The 17964-nt window shown below is 37.0% G+C and overlaps 3 protein-coding genes across 6 annotated transcripts in view; all 3 read right to left on the reverse strand.

The window, feature by feature from the left end:
• The window catches only part of LOC107726876 (RING finger protein 165-like), a 12476-nt gene extending 6111 nt beyond the window's left edge, over positions 1-6365 (reverse strand). For both annotated transcript variants that reach the window (XM_016536579.1, XM_016536578.1), the window contains exon 1: positions 5706-6365. In XM_016536579.1, the coding sequence (XP_016392065.1) occupies positions 5706-5766 (61 nt within the window). In that variant the 5' untranslated portion in view covers positions 5767-6365. The remainder of the gene's footprint in view (positions 1-5705) is intronic.
• A 10-nt stretch (positions 6366-6375) lies between these two features.
• LOC107726877 (phospholipid phosphatase 1-like) lies at positions 6376-11331 on the reverse strand. Its single transcript, XM_016536580.1, has 6 exons — positions 10969-11331; positions 9006-9157; positions 8630-8901; positions 8368-8425; positions 7435-7611; positions 6376-7363 (listed from the first exon to the last, which is right to left on the reverse strand). The coding sequence occupies exons 1-6, from the start codon at positions 11078-11080 to the stop codon at positions 7244-7246; spliced, it is 891 nt and encodes a 296-aa protein (XP_016392066.1). The 5' UTR covers positions 11081-11331; the 3' UTR covers positions 6376-7243.
• A 3406-nt stretch (positions 11332-14737) lies between these two features.
• spinb (spindlin b) overlaps positions 14738-17964 on the reverse strand; it is a 5261-nt gene continuing 2034 nt past the window's right edge. For all 3 annotated transcript variants that reach the window (XM_016536572.1, XM_016536571.1, XM_016536573.1), the window contains exons 4-5: positions 17163-17647; positions 14738-15349 (exon numbers count right to left, since the gene is read on the reverse strand). In XM_016536572.1, the coding sequence (XP_016392058.1) occupies positions 15159-15349; positions 17163-17647 (676 nt within the window). In that variant the 3' untranslated portion in view covers positions 14738-15158. The remainder of the gene's footprint in view (positions 15350-17162; positions 17648-17964) is intronic.

Raw genomic sequence — 17964 nt, forward strand, 5'->3', positions numbered from 1 at the left:
ATTTTCATCAGATTTCATTTCCTTCAGGAAGCGAATCATCTGTCGCCCGTAGGAAAGCAAAAAAAAAAAAAAAAAAAGTTACTGCCTGATTAACAAGGAAATAAAGTTGTCAAAGATATCACATTACCATCATATTCCCCTTTACGCTTTGGTACATTAAGACATACAAGACCGTAACATTTGGATAGCTTTGCGCAATGTATCCTGGGATTGCCTTATCTATGACGCATATATGCAATCCTGCCTTGAAATCTGGCCAAAACAATGGCTCTTTTAATGGAACAGTATTTGCATTTGGATACCTAAAAGCATTACCTGGTTGTGCAGCTCTACAGGTTTTGGAACAAAACCGCTATCTATAAAACTCATTCAGATTGTGATAATGAAGAGATACTCACTTGCTCCTGATCTCACAATAAACTGTTGCAGCCCAAGATAAATGTCCAGATCCTCCTGGAGCACCGGAAACTAAAAACACACACACACACGTTTTTATATGGTTCAAATCTTACTTGAATAATAGAACTTTCTCAGTTTGTGTGGATGGGTGCTCATCCTCTAAATCAGTGTTGACTTGTGGAGTTCCTCAAGGTTCTATCCTTGCTCCAATTTTATTTTCTTTGTATATGCTCCTGTTGGGTTCCATTTTTAATAAGCAAAAAGTGTAGTTTCATTGTTATGCTGACGACATGCAAATTTATGTGCCTTTTAAGCAAAATGACAACCAGAGTTTGAGTGCTTTAACTGCTTGTCTGTCTGATATTAAGGCTTGGATGTCTCTTAATTTTTTGAATCTCAATGAGAGTAAGACTGAGGCAATTGTGTTCGGTTCTTTAGCTGTATCTGGCAACATACAGCAAGTGCTGGGTGATCTGGCTGCATATGTCAAGCCCTCTGTAAAAAATTTGGGTGTTGTGTTTGATTCTGCTTTGACTTTTGATAAGCAAGTAAACGCAGTAGTTAAATCAATTTTTTTTCAGCTCAGACTCCTTGCTAAGGTGAAGGGTTTTTTAACTTGTGCTGAGTTCGAGAGGGCTATACATGCTTTTATCTCATCTCAACTAGACTACTGCAATTCAATGTATATTGGTATTAACCAATCATGTATGAATCGCCTACAAACAGTACAAAATGCAGCTGCTAGACTTTTGACTGGCACTCGCAAATACGAACATATTACCCCTGACCTACTCTCTTTGCATTGGCTGTCAGTCCATTTTAAAATAGTTTAAAATTTTACTTTTTGTTTTTAAGGTTTTAAATGGACTGGCACCTTCGTATCTTTCTGACCTTTTGAGTTTACACAGTCCAGCTAGATGTCTAAGGTCATCGAATCAGAATCTCTTATTGGTCCCTAGATCTAGGTTGAAGAAAAAAGGTAACCGGGCTTTTGCCATAGCCGGCCCTAAACTGTGGAACAGCCTTCCAATCTCTATTAGAACAATTGCAAGAGCATCCCTTTTTAAAACAAGGCTTAAAGCCTACCTCTTTGAGAATGCTTTTGGTGTATGAGCCAACAGGACTTTATTTCAAATTATTATTTGTTTGTCGTGTCTTACCATTTTATGTATTTTGATTCCTTTTAAACTATATTGTTCAGCACAATGGTCAACCATTGTTGTTTTATTGTGCTTTATAAATAAAATAAATTAAATTAAATTAAATGAGCCTCCGTCGAGGACAGCAAGCCAAGTTTGTTTACCATTAACTATTCATACTGGATGGGCAGGTGAACTCGTGAAATATGGTTGATTATAGGGCTGGGACAATAAATCGATGCATCGCGATTCGTGGATCGATTCTGAGATTTTCGGAACGCATCGTGATTCTCTCTCGAATCAATTCTGAGTAGACTTGTGCGTATTCGGTATTCGGTAATGCGATATATCACGGTAATTAATATGCACGATATTGTTATCGTGGGCACTTCTAAATACCGTGAATAATTCCTGTGCTGGGCCTCCAGGATCTGCTGCTGGATGAGGTATTGCTGGTGTAAAGCCTGAGGTAGAAAGGGTGGGGCCGGGATGTCCTGGAACGGTGGTGCTGGTATGTGGTTGAGGGGTGGATGTAATGCCGCGGCTGGCTGGTGCGCGGGGCCGTGGTGATGGCTCATTCCTGTCTGAGATTGTCCTGGATGGGGCATTGGGAAATCAACAGGGATCTGGGCCTGGGGGCCTACGTGGAAATGCCGGCAAGAGGTAGCATGATTGTGCTGATGCCTGTTAAAGTGAGATCCTGCAACAACAATGACATCATAGCGAATTATAAATGAGATTAAACCGCTGCTTGAGGCCGGCCGTCGTCCTCTCCTGAACTTCCAGAAGAAATCAATCAATCATCAGCAGTGGGGTGTGATGGCAAATGAAGAGTGAAGGTGAGTGAATTGTGTGTGAACAGTGCGTTTGCGTTAACCTTTTGGTTTGGGAGTTCGCTATATTCACAGTTAGTGTTTAGGATTGGGAATCGAATTTACTATCGGATATATAAGACAGAGTATGAACAGGTAACTGAAGTCAGACTTGCAACTAGTTCAGCCTCTCACATTTTGTGGTTCAGTTTTGTCCAATTTAGTTTATATTTCTTCTATCCAATCACTTTGTCACTCTACAACAATACCCCTATTTTTTTATCTTAAATAGTCATATTTCCAATAGCATGATGCACAAGTCTAGTTCACATGGCATATATCAACTGGTTATGAGTCATGTGGCCAGTTGCATAAACACTTGTCTTAACTAGTCTTACTAACTAGCACTTAGCCAAGCCAGTTTTACATTTCAGGTTCGAATTAGACAAGTCTACCTTTTTAAGTAACTGATCCAAGCAAAAACGAATAAATCCCACACACCATCCATACTCGCAAACGTATCAGAAATAGATTTATTCACAACGTTTCAGTCCTATGACCTTCACCAGGCATAAGTAACTGATCTAAAAAAAGATATTGGAGAAAAGTTTGACTATCTTGTAAGACTAGTCTAAAATGTTTATGCAACAGGTCACTGAACTTTTCATTGTAGAATACGGTTCTTGGTTTCCAACTGGTTCCCAAACCAATAAAGGACAAACCTAAAGATAAAAGATTACACCGGTAATGTTACGAAGCGCTAAAACACATATAGACCTAAACTTAGCGCTGGTAGAACATCCTGATGGATAACATAACTGTTTGTCGTGATCAGATCCATCAGTGACTTTTCAGAAGTCTGAGCTTTTCTTGACAGGCTACTTTGTGATTGAGTTGTCCAATGAAATTGGCTGTGTTTAACTGGTTTGGGAAATAATCATGCATATATCAACCGTATTCTACAGCTGTGTGAACAGAAGTGTCTCCTCACCTCGGCACAGCAGATGTGAACGCTCTAGTTATTTAGCGACTGCCGAAAGCGGACTGCGAGATGCGTTCCTGGAAAGCTGAAGGAATCCACAGCTGCATTAGGTTCTCAGCCAAATGTCTGAGCGAGCAGTAAAGGTCTGGATTTAGACCAAAGCTGCTGTATTTTTATGCAAGTTGTTAGCCTGTCACACCTTATCAATGAAGGGATTTGCGAATTTCTAAAGACAGGACTTTGGATACATGTGTGGGAACTATTTTCCAAAGCAATATCCATGTGCTGGCAAAACAAAATCCCAAAGCCAATGACATCTCAAAGTAGGACATCTTCCTGAATCAACATCCTCTGTTGGTTCTGGAACAACAATCATAGTCCAAACCTCATCCAACGCCACTCCTGAAATGACTGAGGGTTAAGAATGCTGTTGAAGCACATTAGTCTGAAATCTGATTGGTTGATAGGAATGGTTTTCTAGGACTGACTCTTCATCCTTAGGAACATGTTTACTGTGATTTATCCAAGTGGAATGATTATCCCTTCAAGTCTAAACCTTCATAGAAGCAAAACGACATCAGAAGCAGCAGACATCACAGGAACCCAAGGCTTTCGCTGGTGCAGGGGCAAGACATGCAGTTAGCATGCTTTATTGTAAGCTGACATGTGAACATTAATGTATAGAGCAACAATTACACTCCATAAAAAGTCCTGGCATTTCTGGAACGAACGTAACTTCTATTGCAAAAGACAAATTTTATATTAAACAGGCTGCATAGAAGTTAAATGTCATTCATTCAGAAGCCCTACTACTTATATTTCACTGGATTAATAACAAAAGACAGGTGAATGTTTGAGACCGAGTTTGTCGTGTTGTGATGTTGGTATCTGCAGGCTACTTATAAGACGACAAATGAATGAGGAAATGAATCAATGCACCACTTTATGGGTTTGAGAACACTTCACTATTCATTTATGAGAAAGAAAACCAAGTTATTTCAGTAGAAATGGAAAAAAAATGAGACACAGAAAAGCAGAATTACCCATCTCTCCACTCTACTTTCTGCTGGCAGATACACACAGACTTCAGAATGAAGGAATCGAAAAATACTTAAGCCTCAATCACCAGACGAAATCATGTATAATGTGTCAAAGTCACACAGAGAAATGGGACGTGCCCATCGCTCGCTGTGTGTTAGTGAGAAAAGATTCAATCAGAGATGAAATGTGTGGATACCTGGACACGCCACGTTTACATTGCATCCGGATCGTTTACAGTGAGAAGACTTAAAGGTGCAGCGGTAAGACCGTGATTGAAACGGATCTAATTCGACTTTATTTTTCATTTGTGGACGTCTACGGTTATCGTGAACGCACACTGCACCTTTAAGTGCCTCAGTGATGAGCGTATATGACCACAGATCAACTCATTGAGGTCTCATGATGAAAAATAAAAATAAAGGCGAGGAAATCAGTCTATCGGTCACAGCAGAGGGAGGAGGTGGGGGGAGACAATAAATGGAAATCAGCAAGAAGCACACTGGAGGTTAGGAAAAATACTATATTCTTTATTGAAAAATATTAGTATATGTGGATTTGTGTCATAATAAGTCCATGCAACAAATAAAACAACATTGACCAATAGCAAGGCCCACCATGCTCAGTACAGGGTTAACAGAACAAAAGCAACATCCAATGAGCAGATGCATTGGCAGAAACAGAAATCAAAAAAGCTTCATGAAATCAGTGATGGAGATAAAGTTAGCAGCTCGTTTAGACAATCGTAGGTGTAAATGCTCAACAATAATTTTTTAACACATCAGCTTTTTGTTTGATGAACTGCAGGTAGTGTCATTCTGAGCTAAAACACTTATTTTAGACTTAAATTTAATACAAATGAGCAATAAAAGACTCCAGTTAATACCTGAAATGATGTATTTTTATGTTTTATTTGTTGTCCGTTGAGCTCAGGCCTGAATTAGCATCTTTAGCTTTCTGAGGTAAAACCAAACCTCACAAATAAACCTCAACAAACACATTCAGCGCTCAAATACACGATAAAACGAATCGACAATCTATCAGATAATCCGAATGTACCTCATATAAGCAAATTAATTGATTTTAAATGCATTTTAAAGTGAAATCTGACGCGGAACGCGTCCGTCGCTCGGCTAGCTAACAGACTAGCCGCAGATCCGAATCAAACCTCACCGATTCGCTTAAAAAATACAAATAGCCTGGTTTTTATTGAATATCTACTCAGTAAGGATCTACAGCAGCATATAGATCATTCGTGGGGTTTAATAATCTTGCATTAAACACGCAAAAGGCCCTTACATGTGATCTGATCGTGAAATAATGCGTTATAAATACCTCTATTTCTCACTGAGCCAAAGACAGGAAGAACCAAATATCCGACATGAACTAACACCATCCTTCAGATCTTCTGTTTGATGAATACAGACTGTAAACAGAGGAATAAATAATGTACATTCAGCGGGATCATATGCAGTCACCGCGAGGACAAAGAACAGCGGCGGTGGCGTTCGATTCGCCAACAAGTCGCTCTATTGAATCGATTCTTCTTTGCGATTCGATCGAGCCGATTCGCAAAGCATTTGTACCTGTAAGGATTCGAACGATCCGTCCGAGCGAACCGAATGAATCAAACTGACCAAAGCTCGAAATCAGCAGACATAATCTGACCACTAGAGGCGCCACTGAGAACAAAATTATTATGATGATTATTTAAATATCAATAACTACACCACAGTTGGTCTGGACGAGCTTTAATTGCAAAAAAAAAAATATTTTACAGTACCATGTTTCATTGGTTCACACTAGCACAGCTGCCAATGAATTAAAAATAAAGCAGCAAATTAAAAATTCATACAAAGTTACATAAAGCTATTAAAGGCAAAAAATTATTATTCAAGTGCTTGGACATTTACAGCTTGTGGTCTTACCATTTGCATTAATAATAACAATAAAAATGAAAAAAGTAACACTTTGAATTCAATTTTCATTAAAAAATAAAATAATTTGCATAAAAAAATGAATAAAATATACACAAAATTAATTGAATTCAATGCAATGAGACACTTTGGTTGTTCATATTTTGGTCCACAACTACTTTCCTTTTTCTTATGACAATTTGACACAAACACACACAAAAGCAAGCAACTGTAAACCACAGAAATAAAGTGTTTTACAGTCAAGTGTACAATCCATTGGTTGTAACAGTCTTCATTTAACATTTAAAAACAACCTTGCTGAAATAAGACGCGTGTACTTGCATATGTCGGTTACTGCACTAATATTATCAGATAGAAATGTTGGATGGTTTGATGGATAGGGATGCATACGCTCTTAAAAATAAAGGTTACAGGAGGGTTTTTTCACAGCAAAGACCCATTATTTTGTCAGTGAACCATCTTTTTCTTAATGTAAAGAACATTTTAATAATCTAAAGAACCTCTTTTTACTATAATGCAATGGAAAAGGTCCCATGGAAGTTAAAGGTTGCCAGTGTTTTGAGGGTGTCGAAAGGGCCATTAGGGACCATTCCCTTCACGATTCACTGACACTGCATAAACTCTGAGTAGGAACCTTTAGTTGTATAATTAACCCCATGAGGTCTGTAAGGAAAGAGAAACCAATTTTTACACTGCCACATTCAGTACAATAACTAATATATATATGCAGCCACTGCAGAGCGAATATTGTTGCACTGCCGCTGTATTTATCGTGATGACATTATATACTTCTCTACTGCTGTGCATTATGAAAAATGACCTTTTGCCCAGTAATATTATAAAAGTGAAGAGAATCAGTTGTGGGAAGGATTGCATGTTACTGCAAAAGTGAAAAATCCACTGCGCGTCCTTCCAAATAATACAGTGCGTTCTGTCTCACTCTGTGCTGCCGTAGTGGTTCGGCGGATCTGACGTCTCCTGAAGACTCGTGTGCGAGATCTCCTCATCTGTATCTGACGTGCGTTTGGCGCTGAACAGATCTGATACAAAGAACACCTGCGTAGAGAGAGAGGCGTGTTGGTTACAGCATGGCATGCATTTATTAACGAGCGTACAGCCTCACTTACAGTAAACAGTGCCACGGCGGCTCCCTGTACGAGTCCAGAGAGAACATCACTCCAGTGGTGTTTATAATCAGAGACGCGCGACAGACCCACGTAAAGAGACGCCGCGAGGAAAGAGAACTGGAGAGTCGGCCGAAGCAGTCGAGCCCAACTTGCCCTCAGTCTAGACTGGAGATACAGCTGAAAAGAAAACATATTAGCATATATGTATGTATGTGTATGTTAAGTGTTTTTTGAATGTATTGAGCTGCCATGACAATTTAATTAATAAAGTTTGCATTAAATCTAAATGTATATGATAAAGGCAAGACACTACAGGTGAATGTAAACTAATAGATATCACTATACCTCTCCAGTTGATTAATATTTAAATGAGGCATTATCTAATTAAATATGCATCAATTTGAGTTCATTTCCAGCACTGAAAATTGGATAAAGCCAGGTTCAAAATTCCAGTTTGATTTTATTGTCATATTAGAGTTAAAGGTTTTTCCAGAGGAGATTTTGGATTTCTCTTTGCATCACTCCATAAATCAGAAAATATGGTCACCTGTTACAATGTTACAATAGTTGTCACGGTTCTGTTTCATTATAATGGACTTTTAGTGTGTTTTCATAAGTTTCCGGTTTCCTTTGTTCAGTTTTCCCGCCACTATTCAGTTGTCATGGTAATTAATTTAATCTGCACAGGTATTTGTCATTTTACCCTCATTTTCCCAGTATTTGTTACTTTGTTTCCACCCTTTAGCTCTCTGGTATTGCTGTCTCGCATATTGTCTGTCTATCTTGAGTTATTTAATAAACCTTGTTTTATTTCTATCATCATCATCTTCCCTGGAGTTTGTGACATTAGTGCATAAAAAACAATGGTTTTGCCTAGTATCTCGCCTTGAATTTGATGAAACAGGTGAAATATTTTCATAAAAACACACTTACAGCAAGGAACAGCATACAGTACATGGAGAACGATGAGTGGCCAGAATAAAAGGAAAGCCTGTCGGTAGAAGATTGTCCGTCATAATTAGCAAATCAGATGCAATCAGAACAACATGTTCTTTTCTAAATCAAACAATGTGCTTGCAGGTTCAATGCAAACGTGTAATAAATGTTACATTCTGAATGTAAGTGCTAGTGCTGGTCATATTGCACCTCAGCATCTGAGTAAAGAAATGCATGCGTTGCATTGTTTTGCACTCACCGGCCTTCATTGATGATGACTGGATCTCCTGTGCACGTGAAGTTCTCAATATAACCGGATTTACAGTCAATGAGGCTCCAGTGCGGTTTACACACAGTCAGAAAGTGCGGCCGCAGTCGGCCGATGGTGTATTTGGCGATGTCGGTCAGAGACTGGCTCAGCGCCGCTCCAAACACGAATGATCCCACGGCCTTATACACACACGCTATATACTCGTAACTCAAAGAAACTCTGGACCGCAGATATATGGGAAAACACTCACCGAAGATTATCTGTGGTGAAGAGAAAAAAATGCATGATGTTTTGACCAACTCTAATGGCAAGAGAAGCTCTGAAGAAGAGTACTGGTTAAGAAAGCAATCGAACGAACACTTACTAGCAACAGTGCGAATGGAATGATTATTCCCATCAGTAACTGGTAGGATATGGTATCTTCTTTAAAGGGGTACCTGATGGAGTCATCGCTGCAAAAAAAGCCTCTTTTGAATGGCGTGTGCTGAATATTCAGTATCGCAAATGGAAGTCCAGCTGCAACAAAGAGAGAAACCACACAAATGGAGGTTCACAGGCCTGTTTATATCACCGACATGGGGTTTATTAGAAGCGTTTCCTGCTGTGATCGGTCTCAAAGGAGAACCAATGTTCTCATCTGAAAGTGTCAGTGCAGTTAAAGGTGGCATATCATGAAAATCTGACTTTTCCAGGTTGTAAGTGCTATAATCAGGTCCCCGGTGCATCTACCAACCAAGGAAACGTGAAAAAGATTAACCCAGTAACTATTTTGGGAAGCCTTTTTCTGCAAGCGTCTGATTTCGCTCACGAAAACAGCGTGTTTCTGCTTCCACTCAAAATAGGCATATTCAAAATAATATAATAAATGATCTGTGGAGTATTTTGAGCTGAAACTTCACAGACAAATTATGGGGACCCCAGAGACTTATATTACATATTGTAAAAGGGGGAATAATATGTCTCCTTTAAATCGATGATATTACTGAATGTCGTTTGGTCAATTGGTGAAGGGCCTGAGGTCGAGCGCTTTAGGAACAGACCATATCATGTGGTGATGTATGTTTTGTTAGTTGTGTGTAGTATGTTGTTGGAGAAGAAAAGCGTCTTAAGAGATGCCATAATGCTAAATAATCAAATTACTTCACACTGTTTAAATCAATTGTTCAACAATAGCGGTATTCTGTCATCATTCTGGCATTCATTTACATCACATTAGTCCAGACAGTGGATTCCTTACTGTGACCTTTAAATGAATTAGGAATCACAGTCTCTCCGCTGAAGAATTTCCTCGTCCACAAACATTCTAAGCATTTTTCTAATAATGCACATAATATAGAGCTAACAGTGGCTTGAGCATCTGGAATATGTTGCATGTACAGTAGGGTTAACTAGCCTATTATAAGTGCTTTAAACATTTATGATTGTGTGAAGAAAACAAGATAAGAAGTCTTGTTTTCTGATAAACTGATTTAAATGATTAAAACAAGAATGAAAAATCAACCTAATTCAACACACACACACACACATATATATATATATATAGTTTTGTTTTTTAAATGTTTTTATTTTATTTATTATTTGCAGTGCATGCAAAATTTAATGCCATGACCTTATGAATTTAAGACTTTCTGCTCTGATTTAAGACCTTAATTTGTGGAAGAGTTAAGACTTTTTATGACCTGCAGAAACTATTTCTACATCATGGAACGTTTTTTTTAATTGGACAACATTTTCTAACGTTATTACTTTTTTTTTTTCAGAACGTTCAAAGAACTTTCAAAAGTAAGGTTCTTATATGTTTCCAAAATGATAAAATGGAACGTTCCCTTAATGTTTTCTCAAACGTTCGCATAACCAATCATTTTTTTAAATAAAAAACACTACGTTCTGAGAACATTAAAAAAATAACGTTTTCATAACTTAATGGCAACGTTTGTAAAACGTTCTCCGAACACTTTTGTTCGCTGGGCCGTATGGATATAATGTAAACACAACTTATCTGTGAACACTTACAACTGTGCTTTTATCTCACCTCATAAAAGAAACTAAAAAACTATATCTCGATACAAGCTCGCACATTTGTTTTTCTGAGCAATAATGAAAGATTATATTGCAATACGTACTGTAAATGTGCAGTGACCTATATTGAGTAATATTGAATATGCATGTGCGTGTGTAACAGATATGAATGTTTCATCGATGCACGCGACAGTGTAACATTCAGATCCATAAGGATCTCAAGCAGTAACAATAATAACGCAGATTTAATCAACAACACCATCAGCAGCTCAGAGAGAGGCCAGAGTGTAATGTGAATGAAGTCTTACCGAGCAGCAGACAGCTGACATCCACACAAAAGCCGAAGATTCCTTTCGTCTCGAACATTCTCAGTTCCGCAAACACACTTCTGGAGCCTTTGGAGAACTTATAGTTGAGCATTTATTTACATCTGATAAAACAATGCAGCTCTTTAACTTCTAAACAGGAACGCATCAGTTAAACTGTAGATAATCTGGTCATCGAGAGAAGAAACACCCGGCTGCTTCTCCAGTCACCTTTCCGTGTTTTTCGTTATGAACGAGCGTGAATCATATGAGTTTTATGGCGATGGTCCGATGTTTGTCACCGTTAGATCTCCGGTTACTTCATATCGCATGATGATGAGGTCAGTCCCTCCGTTTGTCAATCATCTACAGGCTCCGCCCACCTCTTCCTCTTCCTTTTCCTCACTAGAGTCACTGATGGTGAAGCAGAGCTTCAGCATTCTCATTCATATTTCATAACATTCCAAATACCGTTTAAAATACAAAATACACAAGTCACATTTATTTATAGCCATTTATACAATACAGGTTGTTTCAAAGCAGCATGGCAGTAATAAACAGGAAAATAACAGTATTTAAAGGATTTATAGATTTAAATGTCATTCGATTTTGTTCCATTACAAGATTCAAACATTGGTCGGTTTGGTTTGATTAAGAGACTTAAATATCGGTCAGTTTTGTTCGAAAAAAGACTTAAATATCGGTCGGTTTGGTTTGATTAAGAGACTTAAATATTGGTCAGTTTTGTTCGATTAAGAGATTTAAATATTGGTCGTTTTGTTCTAGTTATAGATTTAAATATCGGCCGGTTTTGTTTGGAAAAAAAGACTTAAATATCGGTCAGTTTTATTCGGAAAAAAAAAAAAACTTAAATATCGGTCGATTTTGTTCAGTTAAGAGATTTAAATATTGGTTGTTTTGTTCTAGTAAGAGATTTAAATATCGGTCGGTTTTATTCGATTAAGCGACTTAAATATCAGTCAGTTTTTTTTTATTAAAAGATTTAAATATCGGTTGTTTTGTTCTAGTAATAGATTTAAATATCATTCGGTTTTGTTCGATTAAGAGATTTAAATATTGGCAGATTTTGTTAGATTAAAAGGTATAAATGTTGGTTGGTTTTGTTCTAGTAAGAGATTTAAATATCAGTCGGTTTTATTTGATTAAGAGATTTAAATATCATTCGGTTTTGTTCGATTAAGAGACTTAAATATTGGTTGTTTTGTTCTTGTTATAGATTTAAATATCATTCGGTTTTGTTCGATTAACAGATTTAAATATTGGCCGATTTTATTCGATTAAAAGGTATAAATGTTGGTTGGATTTGTTCTAGTAAGAGATTTAAATATCGGTCGGTTTTATTCGATTAAGCGACTTAAATATCAGTCAGTTTTTTTTTATTAAAAGATTTAAATATTGGTCGTTTTGTTCTAGTTATAGATTGAAATATCAGCCGGTTTTGTTCTATAAAAAGACTTAAATATCGGTCGGTTTTGTTCGATTAAGAGATTTAAATATCGGACAGTTTTATTTGATTAAAAGATTTAAATATTGGTCGGTTTATAGATTTAAATATCAGCCCATTTGTTCGATTAAGAGACTTAAATATCAGTCAGTTTTGTTTAATTAAGAGATTTAAATATTGGACGTTTTGTTCTAGTTATAGACTTAAATATCAGTAAATTTTGTTTAATTAAGAGATTTAAATATTGGACGTTTTGTTCTAGTTATAGACTTAAATATCAGTAAATTTTGTTTAATTAAGAGATTTAAATATTGGACGTTTTGTTCTAGTTATAGACTTAAATATTGGTCGGTTTTGTTTGAAAAAAAGACTTAAATATTGGTCGGTTTTGTTCGATTAAGAGATTTAAATATTTGTCATTTTGTTTTAGTTATAGATTGAAATATCGCTCATTTTGTTTGATAAAAATACTTAAATATCGGTTGGTTTTGTTTGGAAAAAAGACAAATATCGGTCGGTTTTGTTCGATTAAGAGATTTAAATATTGGTCGTTTTGTTCTAGTTATAGATTGAAATATCAGCCGGTTTTGTTCTATAAAAAGACTTAAATATCGGTCGGTTTTGTTCGATTAAGAGATTTAAATATCGGACAGTTTTATTTGATTAAAAGATTTAAATATTGGTCGGTTTATAGATTTAAATATCAGCCCATTTGTTCGATTAAGAGACTTAAATATCAGTCAGTTTTGTTTAATTAAGAGATTTAAATATTGGACGTTTTGTTCTAGTTATTGTTTGAAAAAAAAGACTTAAATATGGGTCGGTTTTGTTCGATTAAGTGAGTTAAATATTTGTCATTTCGTTTTAGTTATAGATTGAAATATCGCTCATTTTGTTTGATAAAAATACTTAAATATCGGTTGGTTTTGTTCGGAAAAAGACTTAAATATCAGTTTTTTTCCCCGAAAAAAATACTTAAATATCAGTTGGTTTTGTTCGAAAAAAAGACAAATATCGGTCGGTTTTGTTCGATTAAGAGATTTAAATATTGGTCGTTTTGTTCTAGTTATAGATTGAAATATCATTCGGTTTTGTTTGATAAAAAGACTTAAATATCTGTCTTTTTTTTTTTTTTTTTTTTCATTTTGTTTGATAAAAATACTTAAATATCGGTTGGTTTTGTTTGGAAAAAAGATAAATATTGGTCTGTTTTGTTCGATTAAGAGATTTAAATATTGGTCATTTTGTTCTAGTAATAGACTTAAATATCGGTCGGTTTTGTTCGAAAAAAAGACAAATATCGGTCCGTTTTGTTCGATTAAGAGATTTAAATATTGGTCGTTTTGTTCTAGTAATAGATTTAAATATCGGCCAGTTTTGTTCGATTAAGAGATTTAAATGTCAGTAAATTTTTTAAATGATTCGCAATACACGATTCGAAGTCCCGATCTGAATCAAAAGATTTGCAAACCTGCTCTGAAGTGCCAATTTGAAACAAAAGATTCACAATATGCGATCCGAAGTCCCGATTCGAATCAAATGATTCGCAATACGCGATACGAAGTCCCGATTCGAATCAAATGATTCGCAATACGCGAACCGAAGTCGATCTGAATCAAAAGATTTGCAAACCTGCTCTGAAGTGCCAATTTGAAACAAAAGATTCACAATATGCGATCCGAAGTCCCGATTCGAATCAAATGATTCGCAATACGCGATTCGAAGTCCCGATTCGAATCAAATGATTTGCAATACGCGAACCGAAGTCCCGATTCGAATCAAAATGATTCGCAATACTCGATTCGAAGTCCCAATTTGAATCAAATGATTCGCGATACGCGATTCGAAGTCCCGATTTGAATCAAATTATTCGTGATATGCGCTCCAAAGGCCAAAGAATCGAACAAGGGGCCGACGCTTCATGAAGCAGTGTTTCAGAACTTATTCATCAATACATGAGAGCTCGCCTTATTTGCGTGTCATCGAACATATGAATGAACTCTTTGCTTCAGGGAGACAATTTATTTGTAAAAAAATTTATTCTTAGATATTTCTATTTTGCGGCAGTAAATAAAATATTTTTTTATAAAATACAATTTCCGATTTTCTACTTCAAAATTTCATGTCCAATGTGTTACTTGCCGATTCTGTGTAATTATTTGTGAAATCTACTAGGAATTTCTGAGTGAAAATTGTTTATACGCAATTTATTTCAGTGTAGAACAAATAAATTAGTTCAGTCAAACAGTTTTTTAAACTTGTTCATCTTTAATGGAGACAAACATAGAAAGGAGGAACACACTGATATGCAGAGGGAATCTTTATGAAGTAGCACTTCTTATGTTCAAGATAAATGTTTTTCATTCATACAGTAAGTCAGAAAGATCTCAGAAGAGAGAAAGGCACTACAAGGAAACAGATGAAACTCTCAAACAGCAAACAACCAAAAAGACACTTGAACTGAACAAGAACTCACAGTATAAAAATATATCTCTGTGTCTAAGGACAGAAGCTCAAGAGAACTAACAAAACAGGCTCATTTTATTCTCAAACGCATCTGTGTGTTCGACATAACAGCAGGTGAAGAGAGAAGAGGAACTAAACGGCGTCAGAAGATTTCTACATAACATGCATTTATTAACAACAAAAAAGCAAGCGTCTGAAAACACAGATTTCGTTCCAGTGAAAATGCTGTTGCGTGATGACGAAGAAGGTCTTGAGCAGAAACTCACGACCCGACCATGTCATAGACGTAGATGTGATAGTCGTCATCAAACTTGATGAAGTAAACGGAGGGTTTGGCCTGAACCTGCTGGATGATGGTGCCCATCCTCTGCGTGCCGTCCTTCTCACACTCCACCTGCTTCCCAACCAGCGTATCGCACACTTCACCCGGCTCTCTGACCTCCGCCGGATCATCTGATGGAGGAAAGCATTTCATAATGAACACTCACACATCTGAGTCCTACAGAATCAAAGATTCAAATGCCCCAATCTCTTATTCTGACTCTTAAAAAATAAATTTTCCAAAAGAGCTTCTTGCACAGCGATGCCATAGAAGCTGCATTTTTGGTTCCCCAAAGAACCCTTCAGTGAACAGTTTCTAAAAAGAACAATTTTTTCCCCCTATAGAGCCATTAGGACGAATTCAAATTGTGAGTTTGAGACTCTTTGTGAGTCTTTTTGACTGATTCATTACAGTGAATCAGTTAGAGAGTCATTTGATCACACTGTAGTCATTAGACTGATTCAAATTGTGAGTTTGCGACTGTTTGTGAGTGTTTTTGACTGATTCATTACAAGGAATCAGTTAGAGAGTCATTTGTTCATGAGTCAGACTCCACTGTTCACACTGCAGTCATTAGACTGATTCAAATTGTGAGTTTAAGACTGTTTGTGAGGTTTTTATGACTGATTCATTACAGTGAATCAGTTAGAGAGCCATTTGTTCATGAGTCAGACTCCACTGTTCACACTGTAGTCATTAGACTGATTCAAATTGTGAGTTTCAGACTCTCTGTGAGTCTTTTTGGCTGATTCATTACAGTGAATCAGTTAGAGAGTCATTTGTTCATGAGTCAGACTCCACTGTTCACACTGCAGTCATTAGACTGATTCAAATTGTGAGTTTGCGACTGTTTGTGAGTCTTTTTGACTGATTCATTACAAGGAATCAGTTAGAGAGTCATCTGTCCATGAGTCAGACCCCTCTGTTCACACTGTAGTCATTAGACTGATTCAAATTGTGAGTTTGCGACTGTTTGTGAGTCTTTTTGACTGATTCATTACAAGGAATCAGTTAGAGAGTCATCTGTCCATGAGTCAGACCCCTCTGTTCACACTGTAGTCATCAGACTGATTCAAATTGTGAGTTTGCGACTGTTTGTGAGTCTTTTTGACTGATTCATTACAAGGAATCAGTTAGAGAGTCATCTGTCCATGAGTCAGACCCCTCTGTTCACACTGTAGTCATCAGACTGATTCAAATTGTGAGTTTGCGACTGTTTGTGAGTCTTTTTGACTGGTTCTTTACAGTGAATCAGTTAGAGAGTCATTTGATTACGAGTCAGACACCACTGATTCAAATTGTGAGTAGGAGACGCTTTGTGAGTCTTTTTGACTGGTTCTTTACAGTGAATCAGTTAGAGAGTCATTTGATCATGAGTCAGACTCCACTGTTCACACTGTAATCATTAGACTGATTCAAATTGTGAGTTTGCGACTGTTTGTGAGTCTTTTTGACTGATTCATTACAGTGAATCAGTTAGAGAGTCATTTGATTACGAGTCAGACTCCACTGTTCACACTGTAGTCATTAGACTGATTCATATTGTGAGTTTGAGACTCTTTGTGAGTCTTTTTGACTGATTCATTACAAGGAATCAGTTAGAGAGTCATTTGTTCATGAGTCAGACTCCACTGTTCACACTGTAATCATTAGACTGATTCAAATTGTGAGTTTGAGACTGTTCGTGAGTCTTTTGACTGATTCATTAGAGAGTCATTTGTTCATGATTCAGACTCCACTGGTCACACTATAAAGAATCATTTTTGGTTCCCCAAAGAACCTTTCAGTGACCTTTCAGTGACTGAAGAACATTTTAATGATCTGAAGCACCTTTTTGCACTATAAAGAACCTTTAGTGGTTCCATGGATGTTAAAGGTTCTTCACTGAACCATCAATGCCAATAAAGAACCTTTATTTGTAAGTGAGTGTACTGACTCACTCACCTGAATCCGGAAGTATACGAAGGTCCCCGTCTTTATAATCCTGCATCAGCTGGTACATGTACAGCATGGGGTCTTTCTCATAAGTTATGAAGAACCACGCAGGCATGCTGGGAGCCCTGGAGAGCACCAAACCTCTCCACTCATCCTTGGAGCCGTCGTCCGTCTCAAACAGGTGAATCACCGGCCTTCCCAGCAGCAGGTCCGCAAGACGAGTGTCACTGACCCGAAACGAGGCAATTTCCCCGGGGAAAACCTCCAGATTCTGAACCCTCTGATCTTTGAAGATCTCCAGGCCGTAGACGCAGTCCACTCCATCGTACTTGATGAGGTACAGAGACGAGTTCACAGACACTTGGACTAGTACCGTCCCCTTCCACCGAGAGACAGGACTGTAGACGTCTTCCTTCCAATTGTGTTGTATTTGACAGCCCACAATGCTTTCACTGAGAGACGCAGCAGGACTGCAGTGATGCATGTGTTTGTGCCTGATAAAACACAACAGAGCATTACAATAATTTGCTCTCGTTATGTCAGGAAATACAGCCAGAACTTAACCAGATCTTCATTCAATTTTCAGTAAGCTAGCTGTTGCCCTTAGAAGTTAATCATTAAAATAAAAACTAAAATGTAAATAAATATTTTTTTTTTTTTATATAAGATATAATTTTTTTTATAAAAACTACCAAAAATGTGGAAATAATAGATTATAATATATATATATGTAATATATAAAATAAAAACTAAAATATAAATAAATAAATAGTATTGTTTTTTACAAGATATATTTTTTATAAAAAAAAAT

Source organism: Sinocyclocheilus rhinocerous, unplaced genomic scaffold (genome assembly GCF_001515625.1).
Source record: "Sinocyclocheilus rhinocerous isolate Xijiao unplaced genomic scaffold, SAMN03320098_v1.1 scaffold1808, whole genome shotgun sequence".
Classification (NCBI taxonomy): domain Eukaryota; kingdom Metazoa; phylum Chordata; class Actinopteri; order Cypriniformes; family Cyprinidae; genus Sinocyclocheilus; species Sinocyclocheilus rhinocerous.